The sequence below is a fragment of the Temnothorax longispinosus genome, chromosome 6 (assembly GCF_030848805.1).
Source record: "Temnothorax longispinosus isolate EJ_2023e chromosome 6, Tlon_JGU_v1, whole genome shotgun sequence".
In the NCBI taxonomy this organism is placed as follows: domain Eukaryota; kingdom Metazoa; phylum Arthropoda; class Insecta; order Hymenoptera; family Formicidae; genus Temnothorax; species Temnothorax longispinosus.
The window spans coordinates 5,413,444-5,440,834 of NC_092363.1; the positions used below are offsets into that span (position 1 = coordinate 5,413,444).

Here is a 27,391-nt window from a genome sequence, read left to right on the forward strand (position 1 = left end):
CTCTGAGCGGCTTAGCGGGGACTAATTTCTCCTACTTATCGAATCGAAGCACCGCCCGGACAAATTTATCTCCCTGCGCGAGCCTCACATTCCAGTATGCAAGTGCATCGAGACTCGATTCCCACCTACATGCCTATCTCGATGATCGAAATGACAATGGCATGACATCCATCTCTCTAACAGCGAATCGCATCCGCCTGACGTGCAATTCGGAGCAGCTCTTTCTCGCTCGGTGCAGCGGCTGTTCACAAACGCTGGGCGTGGTGGGGAGACATGAAGCGCGCCCCGAGGCCCGACGGGCACGCGACCGATCGCAGGGGCCAGGTATAAGGACTTGGGGGAGGGGAGCAGGAAAAAATGGAATGGAATAGAGAATCCGGCACGCGTAGCGATTATTAGGAATTCTCTTCGCATCCCCGAACACCCACCTGGCTGGTACATCTACGGTCCTCTATGCCTATCGGTCGTACGGTTGCCTCTACCATTGCACACGAGCACTGCACGACACTCTTAAATCACCATCATCTTCGCCACTGATCTCTCCGCTGGAAACCAATCTCTCCTCCCAAGCGAGTCAGCTCGATGGACCAATCAGCGAGCGACGCGGTACAGCGATCGGTCGGTCGATCGGTTGGATGGTCACAAGGAAACACCGCAGTACCGGTACCGCATTCGCGGATAGATCCAGGTAGAGCAAGAGCTTGCTCCGAGCTGGAGGACACTACACTATTGTTCGTTAGCACTGCTGGTCCGCTGTCGATACCGGTCGCATTCCTTCCGAAAGCTCTCGAATGATGACTTGGGACTCAGGGTGGAACGACCTAGCACGCGACTCGAACAGAGTTCGGGAAGTAGAGGTGGTAGAGTTTGTCGACCGAGTCCACCCGACTGCACCCACCTCGGGACGCGAGGGCGCAAACCGTGTTATACGCGACACGGACAAAACTACGGTGACATTGGAGACGCGCGAGATCGACGTTCGCGGTTCCGGAGCTGGCAGTGCACTGACTCCGGCCTCCTCGTTCGACCCGACAATCCGCGGCTCTGACTCCCACGCGGCGCATGCGTAGCTCAACATGGCTACGTTGCGCCGTCGTCGTCGTCGTCGTCGTCACCGTCGCCGATGTCGTCGTCGTCGTCGTCGTCGTCGTCGTCGTCGTCGTCATCGTCATCGTCGTCGTCGTCGTCGTCGTTGTCTTCCTCATGCCCGTCACCCCTCTAGCTCGCTCCGTCTCTTTCCATTGTGATTCCCTCCGTGCGCGATCGTGCGTGTGGCATTGCGCGCATGTGTATGTGTGTGTGTGTGTGCACTGGTACACACGCGCTGTCGTGCTTCATCCCCCAAATCGGCACCCCCGAGAGAGGAGGGAGAGGAAGAGGGGAAGAGAGAGAGAGAAAGAGAGAGAGAGAGAGAGAGAGAGAGAGAGGGAGAGAGAAAGGAGAAAGGGCTTCTGCCCCGGCGGCAGCAGCCCCGTCCCGCGAAAGGGGTGAGACAGCGCGTCGACGGTTCTCGCGCTCTTTTCGTGTAAGAATAAGACCAGAAACGCGGCAGGTGGTTTACACGGTGGGCGATTGCCGGCGTGCGCCCTTCTTTGGCGTACGCGATTATCGGGTGTCGAATGAGTTCACGTGATCGAGCACTTAGTCATGGACTGTTCCCCGCAGCATACGAACGCATGACTTCTACAGGTCATGAATGAGATTAGGGTTAACTGCGGCGATTATGCAACGCATTGATGTAAATTTCTCTTCGGTACTGTCTTGACTGTTCTAAATACAGCTTCGTACAAACTAAATTAATTAGAGTACAGCAGTTGTATCTAATCAGATTGTTTTTATTAGTAGCTTATCTTTAATTAAATAAATGCTTTCGAATAATAAAGATAAATTTGTTTTATAACATTAATAATATAAGAGATCTATTTCTATTGCTTTGCATTACTTATTAGTATATTCGTGCGATTTATTAGTATATTTGTCTGACTCAAATTTTAATAAAATTATGTATATGCCATATAGATATAAAATTGATATTGTGTCTTAACTGGCTATACACTGACAATGTCACGAAAGACCAAAACAATATTGTTAAAGATATTTTGTAATGTAATAGATATGCTTAGTTTCACGATATTCTTAGAAGCATCTGCCCTACTAAAGTGTACATGTATAAATTATATTAAAGTGGACCTTATAGCTCGACCATGAACGCGCGCATAAAAGACGAAAAGTAATAGTTTGCGAATGACAACTGAAAATTTTCGCAACGATCGATGCGAATATAGCACGTATCAACATGAATAAGTTATATACTTTTATATACGTCGTATGATGCGTCGTTCTCGTTTCTTTCTTTGTCTTAACGATTGCTACTACCATCGTTGTGCGGTTACTATGAGGCACGGCTGAATCGCGAGTTTCGAAACGAATCTGGCAACGGCACAAAAATATCCGAGTGATCGTTTGGACCTCACGAAAGAAGGATTTCTTTGGGAGCGTTCCAGGACTTCGGACAAGCGGGACAAGCGCAACGGGTTCTTTCGACATGTGCGAAATTGGAATTACGCGGTATATCTATCCGGTGATTAAGACCCCCGGAAAAAAATCTCATGTGAAACCTATCGATGTTGCAAGTGCGTGACGTGCTGTCTATGATCTCGTTAACGATAGAAGAAAGAGGTGGTAACGTAGCTCGGTTGGCGCTGTCGGAGATAAATTAGTAGATGGCTCAGATATACGCGCGCGCGCGCGTACGGTAGATTGGTTCTGGAACTACGAAGTGAACGCGTATAGCACCCACTAAATTAAAGCACGGTGTTAATATCCTGCACGATGTGCTATTCTGTTTTCATCTTATCTAAAACTTCCATATAATAAAATTTAGAAATTTAGAGCAAATGAAGCTTTAAGTTGCTGCGTAATCTAATAAATGTTGAAATTTTGGTAAAATAATAGATATCTTAACAGTTGTATATACCAATGAGAAAATCGTGCGCGACTTACAGAGCTATTTCAGCCATTAAATATCTCACAAGTTCTCGATTAATTTAGTGAGTGCTATCCGCGCGGATAAAAAAACATGATGATTAATCAGCTCATTCCATTTCATTTCGAAATGTTCTATTATCTGTTTTTATATCGAACGTTACGATAAGGAACATTCGTAACTAGCTCTGAAAACGGTATAGCTCTGAGATAGTATATTTAACAAGAGATACGACTTTCTGACAGAAAAAAAAATTTTCGTCAATTTTTATAGTTTGCCGATCAATAGCGCGTTACCCCACAAAATAAATTGACAATATCTCTCCGCGCTTCTCTTTTAACTACAATCGCATGAATTTGATTAATAATAATATTATTAATGTGATATCATTTAATGTTTTCGTAAGACCTTTAGTGAGGCAAGCAAATAAACGCTCGTTCTAAGAATTGTATTATACTGACGATGAGTCATCATATCGTGGCTATTATATACATATGCTAAAGATACTAGATAAAGAGAGATATAATTAAAACAGTTCTTTTATCTATTTCTTTTGCTGTATAATCTATTTTCCTTTCTATAAGGAAGCAAATAAAAAAAAATTTACTTAACTACTAAAAGAGATCAGTGCTCTTAATTGGAATAAGAGGGTTTTAGAAATTTTAACGTTCCGGTACTTTGCTTAAAATTGTCCTTGTCTCTAATCTGAGGAAATTCTCAGCTCGATATAACCCCGGAAAGCGACGGAATGTAGCGCCCGGAAAGTATACTTAAGTTCCAATTAAGTGCAAGCCAGCGAAGGCTAAGCAAGCATGAAGAAACTCGGTTTGCCCCACCCCCCGTGTTGGGGATACCTTTGGTCCTCGCACCTCTGGTATCGACTCCAAAGCGGGACCGGTGATGGTGGAGCGTCGCCTACTGTAATCCTTAATTGGTCCGCGTGATTCATTCGGTCCATTCATCGTAACTAAACTGCTCTTCGAAGGAGGGCCGTCTTCGCCTCCGGCGACAGAGCGTCTTGGATATCTCTCCTCCATTCCCCGCTCTTTCGTCCCATGTCCTTTGCTGTCTCTCCTGCTGCCTCTATTTCCGTTTCTCTCTTTCTCCTGCTCAATCTTAGTTACACGAAATACCACCACGACGTTCTACGGTAGCTTGTCTCACCGCCTGCCGTTATAACGTTAAATCAGATAAACAAACGCGGTCTTAACTCCGCCTGACATAATCAGTCGTTCAGATTTAGTGAGAGAGAGAGAAACAGTAAGAGAAACAGAGAAAGATCGGTACGGGACAGTGACGAAAGATACGAAGAAGGAGATGAAGGTAACAAAGAAACGGCTAGAATAAAACTACAACTTCCGATCTTCAAAATAGCAAATAATGTCGCAAAATAATTTTATACAAAAGTATTTCTTATGCTTTTTTTAATTCATAAAAACTTAATCGTAATAAGAGAGTTTCTTTTAACATTTTATTACTACGTTTTTGGTATATGGTTCCTGGTATAAAATATCATTAAAAATTATTAACTATAAAGGATCACTATTTCCGTATTTGAAAGGTAATCATACAAGCATGTTGTAAAGGCGCGAGCAGGGATGTTAAAACGCGATTGGCCTCGTTGTCGGTTGCATGAATCGACGAGGGAAGCCCGGTAGGATCATCCGAGGATGACGTCCCGGAGAGAGAGACGATGATTGTTCGGATGGTGTTGTAAAACGCGCGCATTTGAGCCCGGCCGGTTTGCAGACAAGAAAGAGGGAAACTACAAACTGGAAACGGTAGGATAATCCGAGGATGAAATAGCCGTGACCCCGGAGAGACGAAGATCGTGGTGGCGAAGAGTACGATCCTGTCAGAAGCATGAGAACCTTTTTCTGAGGCCTAGATGACAGTTCGGCCCCAAAGAAGAAAAGCAGAGAAGAAGAAAGCTTACAAGATTTGGGAAACAAAAAGGCCTCCTTCTCTTTCCCGGCTGCTGCTGCCTGGGCGGTGAGGTGTGTGCGCTGCGACCGCGGGTGGCCTGGGTGGGTGCTGGCCATTCACTGTCGGGCGGATTGTTCCACGGATATTATACGAGACTACTATGTTGCGTTGAGTGTTACCCGTCCGCAACGTCGTAAGTCTTTTTTTCTTTTTTTTTCTTTCGGGGAGAAACAGCCGACATTAGCACGATGACCTGAACCACCCTTGAGGGGAGGACGAAGAAAAATACGAAGATTAAGCACTCTTTTCTACGTCCCCCTACTCCACCCGGGGATTTAGAAACCTTACTCGCTTCAAACGTAATCCCAGTAATCTAGTTATAAACAAAATACGAGATCTCCCATATCTTCTTCCCACCCCCCCCCTTTGCGCCTTACCGGATAGTCTCCCCCCGGCCTGTGCCCCCCTCTCCCCGCGTTCAGCCACCTTTTTCCGGGACGTCACCCCCCCGTCCCGTACTTACCCCCCCCCGCCCCCCCGTTTGTTCAAATTACTCCCTTCTTCCCCCTCCCTCCTCCTCAGCCCCCTTCACACCCCCCCCTACCTGCTTCCCCCCCCCCCTCTACCCTCCCACCCCCCCCTCCCCCGCGTTTCCCCCCGTGATATGATGGATCCCCTCCGCATAACCCTTTCGCGTTAGTTGTCGCACCGTTCCCCCTCTCCCTTCCTACCCCCGAGTGATCCTAAAGTATGTCCACCCCACTTTAGGTCGTCGAACTTCATATGGCCCAGAGGTTGCCCGCTTTGTGCGAGACCCTGATTGTATGTGGGATCTCTAGAGGGAGATGATAGGAAGAGATAGAGATTCTTTTTTTTGCTCCCTAGTACCATTCGATCTCGGTCCTTTTAAGTATCCCACTTAGAACCTATTTCATCAACTGTAAAACAAAAGCAAAAAAAAATTAAAAAATTGAAGCACCCACCGGACAACACAAAAGAAGGGGGAAGAACTCAAAAAAAGACAACAAAAGACAAAAGAGAAAGAACCATATACCAAGACAAAAAGAAAAGAAAAAAATCACAATAGAAGGAGGACCCCCCAAAACCCCGGAAAAGAGCTTTGTGGGCGAAAGATTACAAGAACCCGAAGAAACAGGAGAATAAAACAAGAAGACAGCGAAGGAACGGCGAAACAAAAGAGAAAAAAAAAAAGGAAAGAGGAAAAAAGAAAGAAAAGGAGACCCACAAAATAAAAAAACAGAAGAGGGGGGAAGAAATGAAAAGTAGGAAGACCAAGCAGGAAAGCAAAGGAAAAGAAGGAAAAGAAAGGAATGAAAGAAAAAGTGAAAACATAAAAAGTAGTCAAAAGAAAAAAAAAAACAAATCTTCTCTATAACAATTTAACAAATAATAATATTATTATAAAAGAAAAAATAAAAATAAAAAAAAAAAATAAGGGGGTGGGGAAACAATGCGACGGAACCGAAAACATTGGAAATAAGAGGACACATTGCGGAAAAAAAAAAGGCCTGTATTATTTAGGGGGGATTTTTTGCGCCCCAGAATGAAGCTTTGTTGTTGTTTTTTTTTTGTGGATTAGGTGGGGGTCGTGTTGTTTGGGTAGATAAATTCATTTTTTTTTTGTGGTAGCAATAGGTAGCAATTATATTAAGACTATCGCTGTACCACTTTAACCTTTCAGATTTTATTCACATGTACAAGAAAAATAATTTAATATTATATTTAGTCCAGTGTAGGTTGATTATATAGGAAATATGTATCGCATTATGTTCCTTTTGAATTCATTAAATATTTCCATATTTAATGAACAGTTGAATATTAATATTAAACAAATTAAATATTTTAGGCGCAATGTAATTTTAGATTAAGGCGACGATAGTATTCCGCGATATATAGAAACGCAGAAAACACATATAGTTTTAGTCAGATGCGTTTTAGAATATACATAGTAAAGAAAAATAATTGAATTTCAGGCCCTTATCAAGTTTGAACCTTTTCGCAATTTTGAGGAGGATCATTGACGGGAATAGCACGAAATTCCGTGCCGATTTCCAAGAAATTACACAGAACTTTATCCGAAAGTTTCAAAACCGTTTGTTTTTGTTATAACACACCTTTAGCTCTGTTACTTAATTTCGTGTGCATAATGAATTCGTGCACAGATATTTAGTACGCGCGGAAAGGAATCGATTAATAGGAATGAAGACAATACAGTACGAATACAAGCGATTAGAATTTATCACCAGTCGCTGCGTAGTCGTCGTTATGATTTCCACCCAGTGACTAGCGCCCTACTTTGTGATTTTGGCTCACGGTTCCTTGAACGGTTCTGGTTTTTGGGTAAGGTTTCTGCCCTCTGACCAAAGCGCCGACCCCGCTCAAACGCGGTCTGGACGACCTGTCATATCACAAAAAACAGTCTTCGACAATTGCGTGTTCCGGCCGAATAATTACGAAGACGCCGCGGCAACTTTATACTAATACGCAGACCGTTTTCTTCGTAATGTTGCGGTATCATTTGCACTCTAATCGATGAAAATCACACACGCGCTGCGCTGCCAATATTTATTACGCACGAGATGTGTTTAGAACGAGCAAACAACACGCGAAAAAAAAAAACGATCGTTTGCTATTTATTAGTCCAACACGCGACGCGTTCCGTCCGATGGCCAACTATGATGAAAACGCCACGGCAACTTGACGCACACCATTTCTTCGTGATGCTGCAATATCACTCCCGCATTTATTTGACAGAAATAACGCTTGCTCTTCTGCCGGCAACGATATATTGTAACATGATGATCGTCCGATTCTTCGTTATAATCTGTACACGTGTCTCCGGCGCGAAACAAACAACTTAAAAAACGTCGTGCGATCACCGCGGAATACTCCGATAACGACTCCAACTTAATAATCGCGATTAACTGAAATCGATGCTGTAATTCGACCTTCGGCTTTGTTCTAAAATCGATATGAATCTATATTACCATTATGGTTATATTTGCGACAGAGATTCGGGGATTATCGGGTATTTTCGGACGTATAGCTAAGTAATTGCTGGCTGATCGGCATACGGTCTAGTAGCCCGCCTAGTGTAGATACAATGCTGGATAGTTTACTAAGAAAAGAACGCACAAGCTCTTTCCTCTTCGTATCTTGCATCTGACTAACACGATCGCGCCCCGATAGTTTTAAAAATTCTCGAAGGAGATCGTTCACGTTTACAGCAAGGAAATGTAACTGGTTTTTAATTAATAGATGTTATGCTTCTCTATCAAATATAGGTACCATTATATTGTTTATTACCGCGTTTTTAGACCTTCGGGAAAATCGAATACCCAGATTTCGCGAATTATTAACATAATAATAGGTGCCGGACATATTAGGCAGTGGGCTTCGCGAGATACCCATTTTGAAATTATTTAAGCGAGCGCTCGTAGCACGAAATTAGGCCATGTTTGACCTTCGGGGATAGATAGTCTTTAGGACCTAGTACTCCGAAATCTCGCTCTGCCTCTCCCGCCGCGTTTCGTATATTACCTTAATTAAAACAATACTGGGAGCGACAATGTATCTGGGGCGTAGTTTAACGCCCTCAGGTCGAAAGCGGATAGAAGGCCGAGAGAAGAGCATTTTTTAGCAAGCAGAAGCAGCCAGACAGCGGGCGGGCCAAGGTTAGATACAGGCCGACAAAAGAGGTGCAGCCACGATACCAGGTCCGTGGAGTTGGGTTCATGGTTGACCCAATTTTTATCACCTACAAATGGTTTCTTACTTATGGGAACTACTGTCGAGTCGTAGTCGGTGTTGTGTATTCTTGCCGAAAAAGGGTAAACGAATGTCGAACAAAAATTGTAATATGTACACGATTACGGCGAACGTGGAAAAGCGAGGTTGCGACTCCGAAATATTAAATAACCTTACTCCCCCCCTCCTCCTCCCCTCCCCCCCTCCCTCCCCCCCTCCCCCCCCCCCCCCCCCCCCCTCCCCTCTACCCCCCCCCCCCCCCTCCCCCCCCCCCTCTTCTTCCCTCTCCCCCCTCCTCCCTCCTCATTTTTTTTCCTTCCGCCCCTTTCCTCCCCCCTCTCCCCCCCCCCCCCCCCCTCCCCCTCCTCCCCCCCCCCCCCCCTCCTCCCCCCTCTCCCCCCCCCCCCACCCCCCCCTCTCCCCCCCCCCCCAGCCCCCCCCTCCTCCCCCCCCTCCTACCCCTTTTCCCCCCCCCCCCTCCTCCTCTCCTCTTTTCCCCCTGGATAACCGGGTAACGGTCACCTGAGTGTGCATTACACCTCCCCCAAGCGAAAAAAAAGAAAAAAAAAAAAAAAAAAAAAAAAAAAAAAAAAAAGAGGCGCTCACGTACAGCACTTATATGTGCCTTTTCATCTTTAAATTTTTGGTTTCTACAAATTTACTGTCACAAAATACTAATAAATATAGAAAAAAAAATAACAAAATGCTAATAGTATTAATATCAAAATTTCTTTTTAATGGAGGGTGTTTGTGTTATATTACTAATCTGAGGGATATTTGGTTTTGTTTAAAAAATATTTTCATAAATATGAATATGTGACATTATGCAAAAAAATAGATTAGGATAACCGTTCGCGTCCCGCCCGTTCTCTTTAACACTTCCCCCTCATCATTTCCCAACACCAAGTGTTTACGTGTGGTAAGGTCTGAACATGGTTTCTTTTAAACGACCAATTCAAAGTAAGGTCTCCCCGAAAGATAGCCAGTTTTCTGCGCTTACGAGCCACACCCAGCCCCATGCGGCGAGGGCCCCCCCGCCGGCGCGGCCTCCTGTCGGTTCCGGGCTTGCGGGTGCAGTTTAGCTCTGGGAATATACAAAAATCAGTGTGAACACGGGGGGGGACAGCACCCGGGTCCCGGAGAGTTACGATCTGGCCGCCTTACCACACGACCACACGCCACCCCCAAAATTATTATATATATTTTTTTCCAAACCCAACGGGCGCCTACGCGCCAGCGGCGCCGTTCTCGGAATCAGTATATGAGACCAAAATTTTAATGTAGTATTTGACCACCAACACGCGGCCGTGTTATGTAAAGGCTCTGTGAGCTGTATTTGTTTTCTGTAGAATATTAGGTAAAATACAACAAAAAGACTCAGTTAATGCAGTATGCAGGTGCGCCGCCCCTAACGCGTTTTTGGACCAAAACTCCCAAGACCCCAACCAATGCTGTCGACCAATTCGTAGCTTCTGACGTTTCTCACGGAATTTAATATATAAAATTCTCTATTCTCCTACAGTTAAAGTAACAGACATAACATGTTTGCGAAGATTAATGAGAATCAGGAGAGACCAAAAAGACAGAGGAAGAGACTGAATAGTGTAATTAAAATAGGAAGGAGAGCTTAAATGATAGAGAAGCAAACGGGAATGTCGAGTATGGAGACGCTGCTATGATAGGTTTCGAATTTACATATTTGTAAATCGCTTCGTTTAAATCTGAACCCGATTCTTAAGGATGATAGGATAATGACACCACGCTGATGCATATGTAAATTGAAACGAAGCTCTGACTGACATCGAGAGACTGGTCTCGCCTTGGCATGTTGATCGAAACGAGATTATGCTGCAGTTGCTATAGGTATAACGTATAACATGCATAACCGTGATTTTCCAATGGAAGATACAACGCATTGATCGAAATAAGATTGTGATTAAGTGGACGCGGTTATCCATATGTTATGACTATTGATCGAAAATATCTTTTAATTGTTTATTGACATAACTAAAAGAATAACGCTTGCAATGTAAAGGATAAAAATACGGGATAAAGTATTCATATAAGAAAAAAGTTACATTTCAAATAGATTTCCGACAAAAATTCTTTCTATACTCTCCATGCACTCCGCGATATCACGCCTTTATTTCCATACGCTGTCTGACTTTATGTATATCCCGCATCCCGCCTTCCTCTATTCTCCTCATTCAAAGGTCGTCGTTTTATACATTGGACCATCTCTGACTCTTTCGTGGATCAGCTCTCCTTTCCGATCTTTCTAGGTATCTCGAAGAGGAATAAGAGGTACGGAACGGAGGCCTCGAACTCACGTCTCCTCTCGCGCTCAACCGAACGAACTATCCGCCTTCTTTGCCCGCGCCCTCCATTCTCTTCTTGACTGCATTTTTGTCCCTTATTAGATATTCTATTTTATTGAACGAAGCCTTCGTTCCTTCCTTCCTGCCTTCTTAGCGTTCCCACTTGCAGCCTTTCGCTTTGCCGTCGACTATACGCGCGAGGATACGTCCCTCCCTTCCTGTGGGAATCTATCTACCCTATCTTCTTCTCAATCACCCTCCTCTCCTCCCTGCTACCGGTACCATCCGCCAGAAACGCCTGCCCCTCTTTTTTGACGACGTGCCTTTCGTCCGCGACATCGTTTTATTCCGCGTTTCGAATTTCAAACGTTATTATTCATCCTTCCGCGAAACTCCTTCGCGAATCTTAGATCTTCGTCGTCGAGTATTTCCGGTTAGGCGCGCGCCCGGATATCATTCTTCTTTTTCTTCTACCTTTCGACTTTCGCGGCGTTACGTGGGAGCTGCACGTTGATTCTGCTTCTCGCAAGGGAAACGGAAAGTTGAAACGACGATGGGATGGTTACGATGACCGAGGGAGAATGGAGAATGTAAGATAGACGAGAGTGAGGAAAGAATTTTCTCCGTATTTTCAAAAGAGGTCGAAACCGTATTTTGATGCGGTAAAAGCTAAATTTTATTCCCATAAGATTCTATCGGGGAACAATAAGCTACCACATTGAATCGCACAATATGATCGTAACTTTGTAAATGGTCAAGTTTTTATTTTTATTTATTAGCGATGATTGCTCGGTTAGCGGTGCATATACATCTAAAAATCCATATTTTAATTATAATTCAAAGCCCTTTCTCTCCAAAATGACGCTTCGAGAGACAAATAGCCACGTGACTTTATGAAGGGGTGATTATGCGGAGATTGGGGAGGGAGAAACGCGATTATTTGCCCGAAACGGAAGAAAGATTTTCCGCGTCGATGTAATTTGCTTTGTGGACACTGACTGTTGTCCAAACGCCGAAATTACTTGTACCATTAAATCTGAGAAACTTGCTCGCTATCGAATTAATAAACAAATGGGGAGACTTTCGAGACGTTCGGTGTTATATCCGTTCAGCGAGAAATCCCTTCACGTGCGACTAATAACAACGTTCGCCTTTTCTTTCCTGAAAGCCGAGGAAAACTCGGTAACTACAACCGTTCTACCGAAGAACTCTACGTTCTCGGATTTGGACTGTCACCGCTTCATACGACCGCGACGGCGCGGCGCGGCGCATTTACTGACCGCGGTAGTACATGGAAAAGATCGTGACCAGCAAATGAAATAACCCAGGATCGTTTCTCTTTTTTCTCTCCTTATCCCGACCTGTCAACTATAACTCCGCAGACGTTCTACGCGAAGTCGTGACTCGGTCTGCCCGAAACGATGGAAGTAGCATCTTGTAAACGTACTCGGAGCCAACGAGTTGAAATCAAATGGCTAAATATGATATTTAGAAATGGAAAAGAAAACATTTTTTATTTCGCTCGGAAGCGTAGTTTATTGATTCAACTTATCCTATTTTTAGACATTATAATTGTTGGGAAGTATATCGTTAACTTTCGCATTTTTTTTATATCAGAGATATGTTAATGTTTATTCAAATGAAAAAGAAAATCTTACAAATAAGCAGCATATTTAAATGTATATGGCATCGTATGATAAGCACGAAAGCAGGATATAATTAATCTCCGCAGAATATCAGCATAAATCCCTTTCGCGTAAAACTCTTACCGAAGTAATCGCGCTCTTTCTCGTTTCAAAGGGCACTATCAGCGGGTGAGATCCACGGAAAATAAATTCTTCTCGATTGAGAATCCGATCCTAACGATCTAATCACGCGATAACCACGAGCGCGATCCTTCTTCGCAGGGATAAGATCGAAAGAAAGAAAGATACATCAAACGACTCGTTAAGATACAAAAACGTTTTGTATATTTTTTGAAATTTTTTCCATTGCGTTTTTTTATTACGACAACATTACCTACAACAGATACGTGTATACACACATAGGAAATCAATTGTGAGATAATCGCGAAATAAACGAATAAACGAATAAAAATATTGTCAATAACTTTTAACGAAAACAATGCGTATATTGACCTGTTTTTATGAAATTAAAGATATCGCACTACTGATTCCGATTAAATGCGATTGAAAAATTGTAGAAATAGCAGCCTCTTCCTTTTCTCGACCCTTAATTTTCGAGAACTCGCGCCGAGGGCGCCCTACGAATCGCTTCGCGTCATCGATAACGTCCTAACATTCTCCGAATCCGGCAACGCGAACACGTACGAAACACGACGAAGAACGAGAGCCGTCGGGGCGCCCACACCGATGCACTCTCGCCGAAGCCAGAGCTATCCATCTTATACGCGCGTCTCTCTGAAGAGGTTTTATTCCGTGCCGTTCCCAACCCTCTGGCCCGTCTTTCTCCCGCGATAACGCCAGCCTTACAACTGATTGTGAGCGAGGGATGTCGCACCCTATTCGAACGTTCCTCCTACGTTTCGTTCGGGATCATCCGAGACAACTTAAATCTTCGACACCTTCCTCACGAGTTCACATCTCGATGCCCATCGATCGCTTTTGGCTGAACGTTACTATACCCGTGTTTGATCCTTCATGATTATACTTTATTGCGATTCTTTGTTGCAAGTATTGCTTTTTTACGTGCAGTTTAGATTTTCACGAAACATAATGCCCAAATAGACGGATATATTCTGCGAGTGAAATAAAAAACAGTCGATTCAGACAGCTGCGTTAATTCTCCGAATACATAGAACATATTACAAGCGCGAGTTTTTGTGCCAAGTAACTTGATGCGCTGCGTTTGAAACAAATGGAAATGCTTTTACGTATTTTCTATTTGAGATTAAATCATGAAATTTATTGTGTGTAACGTTAAAAAAAGGACGACAGTAGTTATTCGATTAAATTTAATGTCTCCTCCGAAAGATAGCCCAGTTTCTCCGCACGAGCCCCACTCGTGCGGGGGGTGCAGTTTGGAATATAAAAATTCCTGTGATCAGGTGCTGGACTCGATACAGTAACGATGTTATTGACACGCGTGTAGTATTTCGGCTGTCATTAGAACTTTGACGCTTTTAGAAATACAGGTATTATTAGCGAGCCCTTGTAAGGGCCTAGTAAGGGCTCACGCGTCAATAACATCGGCAATAGCAGTATTGTTGATCACACAGTAAATGTAGATATTAAGAATTCATTTCCAATAAACACGCGACGTTTACTTGCATAAAATTATCGCTCGCATAAAAGTGGCAACGAGATTCGCTGATGATCAAATGTCATTTGCATACCATATAATCGCGTAACGAAACAAAAGTAATATCATTTAATTCAGTTATTTGAATAAAAAGCGACTGCAGACAAATATAACAGTAATATAATTCGAAGCGCTATGTTTAAGCTATGACTCAATAACGTTAAATCGATAATAACATGAATGGAAAATAATAATCATGCAAATACAGAATTATTCGGGTAAAATCCTGCAGGCTCTGTTTTCTTGGAAATTATATTGGAGAAACAGGAGAAAGAAATTCCCTTTTAATATTTTAAGCTTGTTTGATGTTAACCCGGAAACGGTCACTTAATTTAAATTCTTTTTTGCATAAATGGTCACCTTTAAATATTTTGAAATATTTTTTACCCTCCAATTAAAAGAAATTATTAGATATTAATTACATATTGTATATTTTTCTATAATTTATTAGTACTTGAGGACAGTAAGTAGGTACACAGATTTATTCACGATATTTTCTGGAAAAAAATAAGGAGAAACCGGAAAAATATTTAAAAGATGAAAAAGCACATTAAAATTGCTGTGACGTGAGCCTCATTTTTTTCGACACTGAGGTGTAAAAATCACCTCAGGTGACCGTTCCCGGGTTAATGAATAATTTAAGATATTGCTACGAGACCTCCGTTCAACTCCGCTATATATTTTCAATTTTTCGACAATTCGTTTAGTTTTCGAGGCAAGAATATACACGACTCGTAACTCGAAACATGTTACCATGAAGACCATTGTATGTGATAAATGCGTTCACTCACCCGTCGGCGCACCGCTGTTGGCCCGGTATCGAAGCCCTGCCTCCTCGCTGCTCGCTGCTTCTCGCCGTCGGCGCCGACGCTCCGAACATGCACTCGCGCCGGATATCGATCGGAAAAACGCGGCTAATTACGATCCCGCGCGTTAATTAATACGATACAATGATCGCCCGTCGTGTGTAACACGGCACTCCCGGCGCATATTACACACGAGATCCGCACGGCACTTGAAACGCGCGTAATGACGACCGTCCGTTAGTCGAACGCGTAGCGACGGACGAAGAACTTCGAGGGTACGCGAAGACAACTTCATACCGACGCCGACGCCTCCACTTGCGAGCGGTCCACTTCAGGAGGCGAGCGAGCGCGCACCCGACCATTGTCCATCGTCAATCACTTAATTCTTAATTAATTCATCACACGACCGACTATCCGACACTCTCGAAACACTGTCGCGCGCGCATTACGCCGAATAATACGGAGTATTAACGAGTCCCGATAAGTAGATCGTTTCCCGTCGCCGCGGAGTCGACGCCACGCACGCCGATTGCCAGAGAAATTCGACTCGCGACCGTTCCCGTCGTCCCCGTCGACTTAATACTGCACGGCGATCGCTCATTGGCCGGACACGTAGCGGCGGATGAAAAACTTGGCGAAGGTACGCGAAGACAACTTCATGCCGACGCCGACGCCTCCGCGCGGCCGGAGCGGTCCACTTCAGAAAGTGAGCGAGCGCGCCCCCGACCACTGTCGATCGTCAATCACCTAATTATCCTAATTAATCGTCGCACGACCGGACCGCCGACACTCTCGAAACACTGTCGCGCGCGAATTACGTCGAATAAGTACGAAGTAATCGATACGGAGTATTGACAGGTGCCGGTAAGTAGATCGTTTTCCATCGGCGCGTAGTCGACGGCACGCACCAGTTATCGGAGAATTTTGACTCGTCGCGATCGTTCTCGTCGATTTAGCATTTTACGCGGGCGTCCGTCGCGTACAACGTTCACCGTCGACCGTGAAAACATACCGAAGACGCGGAGCGAGTCTCGTCGCGGCGACAAACGGTCAACGGTCGCGAATCGTGAGACACCTGAAACTATCGGCGGACCGAAATGCGCGACGGGACGGGACGTGCGCGCGCACACACAGCTTAATATGTCGTCATTACTAGTCATTAGTCATTACGCCTCGCACTCGCGCGCCGCGCGGAACTAGACGCACACAGGACCGAGCGTCGTTGACTGGCCGCCGATTGTTCGAATAGTCGAAAATATATTCGTTTGATGCTCCCGAAGCTTCACACGCGAGACGTGGCGGATAATGCGGGTCGTAACGGATTCCGAGGACCGTTCCCAGCGTGGTAAAGCAACACTCACTTGCTTCTCCCACAAGGTTTGGCACTCGATCCCTCAATCGCGTTCAATATGGCGGCGCGTATAACACTCACTTTTACACAAATTACGAAGAATTTCGGTTCGTCGCTGCAAGATGATCGTCCGTCGTCCGGTTCGACACTCCCGATACTTGTTCGCTCACAGTAATTGTTTTAAATAAAGGTAATATACCGAAAACGCGGCGGAGAGAAGGCAGGCGAGATTCCGGAGTACTGGTCGTACGACTACCTACCCGAGTAAAAAAAGGTTGCGTGACTCACGCGCGCGCTTAATATTTTCAAATTGTATCTCGCGAAGCACACTGACCTAATATTGCCGAGCAGCCAGTAATTATTTAGTTATATGCGCGAAAAATATGGTTATTCGATTTTCCCGAAGGTCTATCGCGAGATATAACGAATAATAAATATGTGATAAGCAATAAGCATCTATTAAAATAAAACCAAGTTACATTTCTCGCTGGAAACGTGGAACGAATCTCTTCGTAAGATTTTAGAAAACTATCGTGCGACGATCGCGTTAGTCAAAACGAAATAAGTACGCCTTTGCGTGACGTGTCTTTAATAATTCCGAATTGTATCTCACGAGGCGAGGCATACTGACCGAGTATTGCCGAGCAGCCTGCAATTACTTAGCTATATACGTACGAAAAATACCCCGTATGAAATCCCCGAAACTCTGTCGCGAAATATAACGAATAATGGTGATAATAGATCAATAATCAGATTATTAGAATAAAGCGACGAAGGCCGATTACGAGCGTCGAACGATTTCAGTTAATCGTCATTATTAAGTTGGAGTCGTTAGCGGAGTACTCCGCGGTGATCGCGATTCGGTCCCGCATTCTTTCTCTCGCGATAGTCCTTCCCTAACTGAATCGAAAAAACGTATCGAAAACACGAAGCTTACCCTTAACCCTTACCTCGTCGCGGCGGCAAGTGGTGGGGGTAACTTCGAGATACCCGAGGCGCACTGAGGCGTAACATAATCGCGCGGATCAAAACAAACACGACGTCGCGCGACTCGCTACCGGCGTACCGGCCAACCGGCCGCGGCGTCAAATTCTTGGAAATCAACGACGTTTTTTAAGTTGTTTGTCTCGCGCCGGAGACACGTTGCAGATTGTAACGAAGCGAAGTTTCGAGAGAGAAAGACTACTGAAATCGAGACTGAAATAAATATCGACGGCAGATCTCTGCGAATACACGCGAACGAAAGACGAGGCTATAATAATCGTTTTAAACGATAAGCGTTCATAAACTTTTGATATCGTTTGGTAATTAAACGACATCTTTCGTGCTCGTTTCGAACAACATAACGCATTTGTTCAATATAATCGCGATGATGATTACGGCGTTTCATATGACCGATTATCGTGCTGAGTCGCGCGTGATTTGAAATCGTGAGCAATGATAGCGTCAAGGGAAAAATCCGGCGCGTGAAAGTGCATCGTGAGAAACGAATCGAATTATTTAATTAACGTTAATTATCAGCCGGGATCGCGGTCAGTAGTTCTCCACGATACTTATAATCGGTGCTTGTGACCAGCTCGTTTCGAATCAACGCGACGGCGCAACAGTTGTTCAGGCATTCTATTTATTAAGACGCCGTTATTCCGCATTATTTATTCGTCCGCATCGCCATCGCGCGTGCGAACGCGGATTGAGGGTACACAATGGTATTCGTATTTAATGAAGGTACTCGAGAGTAATTTACCGCGCTCGAATTTGCAGTCGTTACGTCTCGAAACGGCCGGCGATCGCTGCTTTTTCGCGTTATCTACTTGTCGTTATCCAGTAACGCGAATTATTAATATGATCTAATCTCCGCTCTCTCGGAGTTTAATTACGCTCGAATAATCACGATGATCGGGAATAGCAACGTGATCATCGTTAAATGGACGCCTAGCGAATCTCTCGAATTATTCTGAGCGAACATTAAAGGTATCTTTCAAATTGTCGAACGATCGGGATATTAATCTAGCCACCCACAAATTCATATAAATGTCTCTCATCTAATAATAAAAAATATAATTCGACATTTTCTTTCCGATTGTTCTTATCAATTATTTCAGTAGGTATAGTATATGTATAGATAGAGTATAGATTCATTTGTATAATATTTAATTATTAAACATGTAACGCGTTGCATAAAAAATAAAATACGTGCTTTATTTTGACCAGCGTGATCGTCGCATACTTGGTTTTCAGAAATCTCGCGACGACTTGAAATCACGACGAGATTTCCTTCGCGTTTTTCAAGAGAGCGAGCTTTGTACGTGGTTCGGGAGTGCCGAGAAAAATCGGATGATCATCATGTTACAATATATCGTTGCCGGCAAAGCAAGCGTTATTTCTGTCAAATAAATGCGGGAGTGATATTGCAGCATCACGAAGAAATGGTGTGCGTCAAGTTGCCGTGGCGTCTTCATAGTTGTCGGACGGAACGCGTCGCGTGCTGGACTAATAAATAGCAAACGATCGTTTTTTCGCGTGTTGTCCGCTCGTTCTAAACACATCTCGTGCGTAATACCTAAATATCGGCAGCGCGAGTGTGATTTTCATCGATTAAGAGTGCAAATGATACCGCAACATTACGAAGAAACGGTCTGCGTATTAGTATAAAGTTGCCGCGGCGTCTTCGTAATTATTCGGCCGGAACACGCAGTTGTCGAGGACTGTCAAAGTGATGAACGATGAAAAAGCATTAATTAACGCGCGGGATCAGTGACATTTTCTCGATCGAGACTTTGTGAGTGAGTGAATGACGGAGCGTTCCATCAATGCGAGTCTTGGAGCAACCTGGAGCAACCGGGCCATCACGGAGAAAGCAACGACGACGACGCATCGACTGGTGAGTAAATTCTATCCTTGTATTCGTAACTGGTATTTCATTCATTCCGTTCCGCGTCTAAATGCGTGCACTGCGTGCACGCGAATTATAAATAACAGACGGTGAAATTTATTTTTATTTATTAGCGATGATTGCTCGGTTAGCGGTGCATATACATCTAAAAATCCACATTTTAATTATAATTCAAAGCCCTTTCTCTCCAAAATGACGCTTCGAGAGAAACTGTGAGTGCAGGAGAAACGTGTTATTCGTTTGCAATTCTTTTCTTTCTCCAATCCATCACATCGAATGCCTTTCGGCGTTTAATCCTTCGAGTCTGTATTCGTAACATTATGATTTTGCGTTTGGCGACTTTTTCATTCTCGGCAATCTTTCACTTTACATTGCGAGTCGGGACGGCATCAGCGCGCCGGTAATAAAATGAGAGAAATCGGTGAAGAATGAGGGACGGGCGTGGGTGGAGGAGCGAGACAGAACGTGGGCGCGCGGCTGCGAGGGGAAAAAAAGGAGAAAGAAACATTGCGATGCTGAATGCACGACGACGCGACGGACGGATAGGCGAGAGGGAGGAAGCGGCGGCTCGCGGATTTCGTCGGGGTTCTCGACAAGTTTTCTGCAATCGGTTCGTTTGATGCGGATTCGCCGTCCGCGCCTCCACCCACCTGCGTCCAAATCGAAGGCTTTCGCGAAAGTTGTGACATTCCGCCGCGCGCCGCGAAGACGCGGAAAAGACAGAGAAAATGTAAGGAACGAGGAGCAGGTAGATAGGAGAGCCGGAAAGGAGAGAGAGATTCCGAAGAGACGTAAAAGGTGAGAGCAAGAACGGTAGAGTGATAAAGGGGAAGGGGAAGGAAGGAAAGAAGGGATGGTACGCGAATGTCTCCCTGCGTGAGTCGCGGAGGAACGGAGAGATTGCTGCGTGAAAACTTGCAGCGAACTCGCGATGTTTACCGCGACTCGCTCCGAATCAAGTCGTTTCTTCTCTCAACGTTGACGAACTGACCTGTTTGTTAACTAGTTGAGGAATTAGCCTCGGACTTGCGTGGGGAAGGGGGGGGGGAGGACGTTAATTAAAAATCTGGAGATTGTCGCTTCTGTCTGTCGACGACTGTCACGAGTGGATGTTTTTTGTAAGGATACTGTAAATTTAAGATTGAAACGTTGTTATTCCTCTTGGTATCGGCAGACTCAAGTTACACGTCTTACGAGAGACACGTACAAAAAATCGAGGAATATAATTACCGCGAGACAAATTTTGTTATTAGATTCTTTCGTATTAACAACACCATGTAGAATAGCATCATTTGTAGCCTTTTTGATTTATAAAGAACTGCATATTCGTCGCGGTGTAGTCAAATTTGACTCTTCGTTTCAAGAGCGACCGCCAATATTTGCTTGTCTCCGAGACGAAAGCCGTGAAGAGCGGCTCTAGCGACCGGAAGATAGTTGGCATGTGTGCGCGACGAGCGGAAGAGAGTGGAAAGAGCTCGGGTTACTTCGTCGGAATACCAAATACCCATTTTGCCTCGTCTGACTACCCTCGAATCGGACCACTACTTGCGCGGGACTTCCTAAACTTCTCAGAAAAGTGGAATTTTCTCGAAAAAGCATTATTCTTGATTTTATCCCCTCTACGTAACTGATCGCGCGAGAGCCAACAATTTCTCTCATTTTGTAGCATTCATCGGATATTTGTTGTAAAATGACTAAGGGGAACATTACGTCTCTTCTTTTCGTTTTTACGATCTTTATCATTGGATATGGTACGGTTAACTACTAGAGAATAATAAAACGTTTACGAAGTCGGTAATAAATAGTCACTGGCATGACTGTGAAGTAGAAATCAGTGGCTCGTGAACGCTAGATCGATGTACGTATTCAGCACACAGGCATGCATGGTGACGTATAGGTGACCGCTGCAGTATATCCACCTAGAGGTGGATGAAGGAAGGTGAGGATGCATCTTGCGTGAGTTAGGGTTGACCGAGCTGAATAATGCATTGAGTTGCCTCCGCCATAGCCTCTATATTCCCGACATCGTTGCACGCGTTACATGGTGTACAGCCGCTATATATGCAGTCTTGTCTTTGCTGTTTAGTAATTTGGTATATGCGCTTGTTGTCACGTAGACCCACATTTGCCGTCAAATTTGCGGGATATAGGTGTATCTTTATCATTACGTAACAACGTGCTTTTGTATAATTTTTATACACTTATTACTATAAATCTGCTTAGGTCTGTAAAGCGTATTTTTATTTTTTATTAGTATCGTCGGCGCATTACAAAATAATTATACTATATACAAACTCACCGTATAAATATCCATGAGAATTATCATAAACGTAACTCACCTGCAACAAAAAAATATAATTTTTATTAACATGTGCCAAAGCAATAATTATAAATTCAATTGCAATATAAAATTATTTACGTACGTACACACGTAGTCGATAACAATATGCATATGTACCTACATAAAAAAGATACAATATTTTTTTTCAAGATATTAATAATTCGTCAATTTATTGCTGTCTTGAAAATATAAAAAAACTTTATTACAGCAGCAGATTGTTTTGCATTTCCACAAAGAGCAAAACTTAAGCGTTTTACAAACAATAAGGACTTGTTCAACAGGTCCGGAAAGAAACAGTTTGCACGTAAACATTTTGCGCGTAAAACTTCTCATTTGGAACATCTTGTATTTCTGTTCATGGAAACTATATCATATTACGCGATACCAGGCACTTTCGTTTTCATCTTTGATAGGCAATGTTTGAAAGACAATTTTGACATTTGCAGCAATGTATCGCACGTTCCACTTTTACGTTTCAAAAACGCGATCTCGAAAAAAATAAACCAACGAGGAGTATTGTAAAATTATATACGAGGAAAGCTAAGAGAAACTGATATATCCCAAGCTTTTCGGAGGGAAGCGGGCGTAAAATTATTTCATCAGGCGTTATCGTGTATTACTATCATAAAGCAGTTTTTACTGCCATATACCGTAAAAAAAACTGTATTTTCATCAGTAAACACGGCGGTTGTTTGAAAAAAGTTACGCGGCCGTCGGGAAGTGGGTATAGGATAATCATATTTTTTTTATATCTCCGCATCAAGGAAACGGCGAACTTCTAAACAATACAGCCGCTATTTCGCTCGCAGTATCTTATCTGATCGCGTAGCGGGAGAATAAATAAACTGCGAAACGAAATTCATATATTATTTTCTAGAGAAAACTCTTTCATAAAATTTGTGAATTATATTTTAAAGGTTTGTAGGAAAAAGAGAGCTAAATCTATGTATAGAGAAGTTTGTAATCTTAAAATATGATATACATTTAAAATAAATTTTACAAGTTGTGAGTTTACTCAGTGTAGTCTCGAATCTTTTTAATAAATTAAAAATTTACGTAGAAATCATTTTTTCAATCTTATCAGCAATGCGACTATATAATGGAAAGTCAGAACAAAAAAACGGATGTGCTAGTACCGGTTTATTGTTAACCAGCAAATTTTGTTGGATGGCGAAGTTTACATTGTCTGCGGATATCAAACTGGTTCACGGTGGATATATATATGTATATGCGCTATTCGTCTAACTATTCTCATTACTTCGCGCTTAAGATTTCCGTCAGAAATACGTCCGGTCGAGATTACAACCATTGCAGTTCAATTACATTCAGTAAGAGCTTATCTCGACGAGTGGATTTCGTCTCTCGTAAGCAGCTTGCAGAAAGTTCCGCAGATATGGCGACGATGCATTCCGGTGCGCGAAAATTTCGCGAATTCTAAGATTTCTTCCATCCGAGCGTAATCTTTCAACATCGCATTAAACGAATTATATCTACTCTTCTTCCTTTTTTGTAAAAGCAGAAATTTGATACGCATTCGACAGCCAGACGGTGGGAGGTAAAATTTCATTATTATGATTGGTTCATCCGCGATCTTTCTTTTCAGAAGAAATATAATTCTGTGCGATACTAGAGAAGCGACGGGACGAAAGACTTGACGGGAGGGGATGCCGCGGATTAAAGGCGAGAATGTATTCAGTTTAAGCTTCTCAGAGTCGACTATTGGCTAACAAAAGAGATAATAAGCTGCTTGGCGTAACAAGCAGAGACGTCAATAAATACCTATCGCAAAAGTATTTATCATAATAGTTATATAAATGATATCCAATAAATGTTTGACTATCTATAGAAATTTATAACACATTTGATATTTATATTAAACTAATTTATCGCAGGATTCGAGATATGAGATGAATATTAACGTAATGTCAATTATGATTTTACAATATTATTGCTTAAATAATATTTTAGCAAGTTGTGATTTCGTGATATGTTAGCGTTAAAAACAGATTTTATTAGTGTTGAAAATTTGACAGTCGCAAAATAGAATGTCGAGGGGGGGAATATCTGGTAGGATAGGAAATGCAGAACGGAGTGGAAAATTCAGCTTTTGTGGAGACGATGTCAATGTCCTTGCGTCCCTATGCGAGACCATCCCCTCTTTGTGAGGTTTGCGAGTCAAACCAGGCGAGTAATTATTATTAGCATGGGTGCTAACGAAGCGCCCGTGTTTTGGCGACCGCCAGACCAACCACCCTCGCTTCATCCATGAGCAAACCGCGCAGGTAGGGGGAGGAGGGAAAGAGCGGTATAGCGACGGGAAAATAAATTTCACCGACTGTAAATAATCGTCGTAAATTGGGCTACCGCGGACAATAGACACCCAGGGTAGAAAGCTCCTTTTCAGGGCTGGCTTTACCGAAAGGAGCTATCGCCTCGCTACGACGGGTGTAAAGTCAGTGGAGGGGGGGGGGGGAAAGAGGCTTGGGGTTATCAAGGAAATCCCATTATTAATTGTCGTAAGCAGCGATAATTGCCGCGACGGTATCTCGTTTATGTTCTACGAGGTTACGCAACGCCCGCGGCCGGGCAGGCGTATTTCGTGTTAATTATCGGTAACGACTGCAATTACTCACGGAAAACTCCTCGTAAGGATCCCTCTTGCCGGTCGTTTCCGCGTGTCGTTTTACCCGACTCGCTCCGATTTCCCGCCAAACGATATAAACTTCCTTATTTTGTGCCAATTTGATGATACCGTTCTGTGCAAACCGCCGACGAAACTTTTATACGATCTACAAAGCATCCTTTTATGACGAGACAAATTCTCGCTCCAACTGTTAGACGGAACCTCACATATATTGCATGGCACTGAATGAAGTGCTTAGATAAACATGATATTTCTATTATTACTTCATATAATTTGTGTCGGCGCTTTGTGCACGTAGAATAATTAATTAATTTATTATTAGTAATAAATTATTATTAATAAATTGTTATTAATTTAACTAATAAATTTAACTAATAAATTTTATTAATTTTATTATTAATTTTTTGGATAATGTATAGATCGTGTGTTGTATGAAAACATATAATCTTTGCGATAACAATGTGTAGTATGAAAACAATTAAGTGCACCGCTAACTGCGTAAATCAATATAAATATGTTACCATTATATTCGTATAGCTTTAGCTCGATACTTTTTTATACATGATGCTCGTTATCTTGAATGAAACATACGGGGTATTGTAACTTGTAACATGCACAACTGTATGCAGAATGATACGATCCTACATCTCCAAACATTTAGCAATTTCGCGAAACAATAATCGCGCACGATCCAAATTTATTCTGCATGCGTTACATACAATTCTACATACAATTAAATCTATACGTTTGGGCATTTTGGTATGAACGTTTTTCGGTTCCTATACATTGAAATCATCATTGTGTGCTTGCCATTTGGTCGGCTGCGTCTACTTTAATTGCGCGAACGATACACAGGAATGCATACATTCGTCCATATACGTGATTTCACGCGGCTATATGAATCCTCCGCTTTGGCACCGTGCATGTGTACATAAACTCCGGGCAGGTCGGGCTCAGCCGTGTATATTTTAGCGTCTGTGAATAATCAGCAATCAGCAGTAGCTGCGGCAATGGCGGCGGTAACAAATTGCACGTGTACACACACAAACTAGACATGCAAATTCGAGAAGCGCAAGTCTCGACCTTATACCCGAATCCTAGCCTACCCGGCCATCCCTTTTGATCTAACGAGTCGTGAAATCGCTACGGGGAATCGAGCTATCGCTTTTCGGACGGATTGGATTATCTATCGCGAATTTGAAATATCTACTGCTATTTCTTGGAGTGGAGATTTGTATAAGAAATTTTAATTTACCTATAAGTGTGTCATTGATATATAATTACGATATTTCGCGTATATATTGTGGCCTTTCTTATTAATATAATTCAGCTATTTTTTCTTCCACGCGGTATATTGTAAAAATCATATAATTTTACGAAACAGTAAAACCAATATCTATATTATTACTTAATTTAAATAATATTTCATACAATTTGAATATTATTCATATTGCGATATATTTTCTAATAATTTATTGTATAATCAGTTGCATAACTGACAATAGTCGTTCACTTTTGACTTGCATGCGATATGTTTAATTTTGCATTAAATATTCGCTCTTGTTTAGCCAGTTTGTCGTTAAATGTACCGATGTTCATGTTTCTATTATCAGCTGCAACGTGTATTACATTTCTCTGATAAAACCGTAAATCGATATCAACGTCGTAAGCAAATGTACAGCGTGATGCTAATTCGCAAATTCGCTTCGATAAATCGTCACGGCGTATTTTCTGTGGTAGAGAATCTAGCAGAGATACACACAGAGCGATACGGAGAGCTAGAGCCGATGACACGGTTGGGGGATATAACGAGAAACGTAAACGTTTGCCTCAGCAAGCCATTCTCGAACGACAGCTCAAATGACGGTATCTAAATTGGCGTCGAAATACTTTGCCAAGTCTCGCATAAAGTTTATCAGCTTCATCGAGACGCAAAGGTTCTCCCGATATTAATCATATAATTTTATACTCGTTGATTGATTATTAATTATATGAACTAAAAATGCATATCACACAGTTTTATATAGGGTACAAAATTATCATTAAATGGAAATCATATATATATATATTAAATGGAATACCTATTATAATTGCTGGAAAATCAAAGATTTAGATATACTGCTCTAATTTCCATTCTTACAAATAAGACTCCTTGATCGTAAGCACTGCATGTCCCATAGAAAGAAATTAAGATACGTCACCGTAAACAAATATCGAACAATCGAACACAAGAAGATCGAATTACGAGATATTTTTTTGATTGTTATTATCAGATTGACCGCGTAAATGTACCTATCAGTGCTGTGTAACAACCTCTTGGCAGATCGACTAAGGATCGTTTCTCATGGTTAAAGGTTCACGGCCCAGGTAGATAATTGACAGGCCCGTGCTCTGGGCCCATCGTTGAGAATAATTGGTGATCTTATCGGGAGATGTCTTGTATACGAATCGTGAACAGAGACGAAACGCAGTCTTCCTTCTTGAAGAATGGGCCGCGTAGGTGCTGATCAATCTGATACTGATCTGATTGCGAGGGTGCGGTCAGTCGAGCAGCTTTGGGAACAGGTTAACGCACGCTGACCTGTTTTAAATTCATGCTTTTCACAGATAAGATGATCCGCTTTCCGCATCATTTGCATTCGCGATCATATATACAGGTGTGTCGATGATTCACACTAGTTTCAGGTTGTGAGACAAAATCTTCTCAATTGGCTATGTCGTCATAGATTACGTAGAAATTGATTGAATCTTGCGTTCCAAAAATTTCAGTTTAATTATTAAATCTAAATTGACATCAATCTTTTTATAGTTGCATTATTGTATAGATTGTAGTTTATTCGTTGAGTTTGTTCATGTATGCACTCCGTTCTAGCACGAAATATGAAATATAGTAGTAGGAACGTATTTTATGCACGTTTCCGAGACATAAAATAGGGATTTATAGTTAGTAATTTTCGTATCGAGAGTGGCGTGTGCATAATTGAATAAAAGTAGGATACAGAATGCTGATTCGAAGAAAACACGATAGCGCGTGGTT

General features: G+C 42.8%; 1 protein-coding gene across 8 annotated transcripts in view; it reads right to left on the reverse strand.

Moving 5' to 3' along the window:
• Ten-m (teneurin transmembrane protein Ten-m) overlaps positions 1–27,391 on the reverse strand; it is a 520,735-nt gene that overhangs the window by 201,110 nt on the left and 292,234 nt on the right. Inside the window, exon 1 of one of the 8 annotated variants that reach the window (XM_071781859.1) lies at positions 429–1,009. The exons of the other annotated variants lie outside the window; for them this stretch is intronic. Coding sequence (XP_071637960.1) covers positions 429–441 — 13 coding nt within the window. The 5' untranslated portion in view covers positions 442–1,009. Of the gene's footprint in view, positions 1–428; positions 1,010–27,391 lie in introns of those variants that run through there. 8 annotated transcript variants of the gene reach the window in all.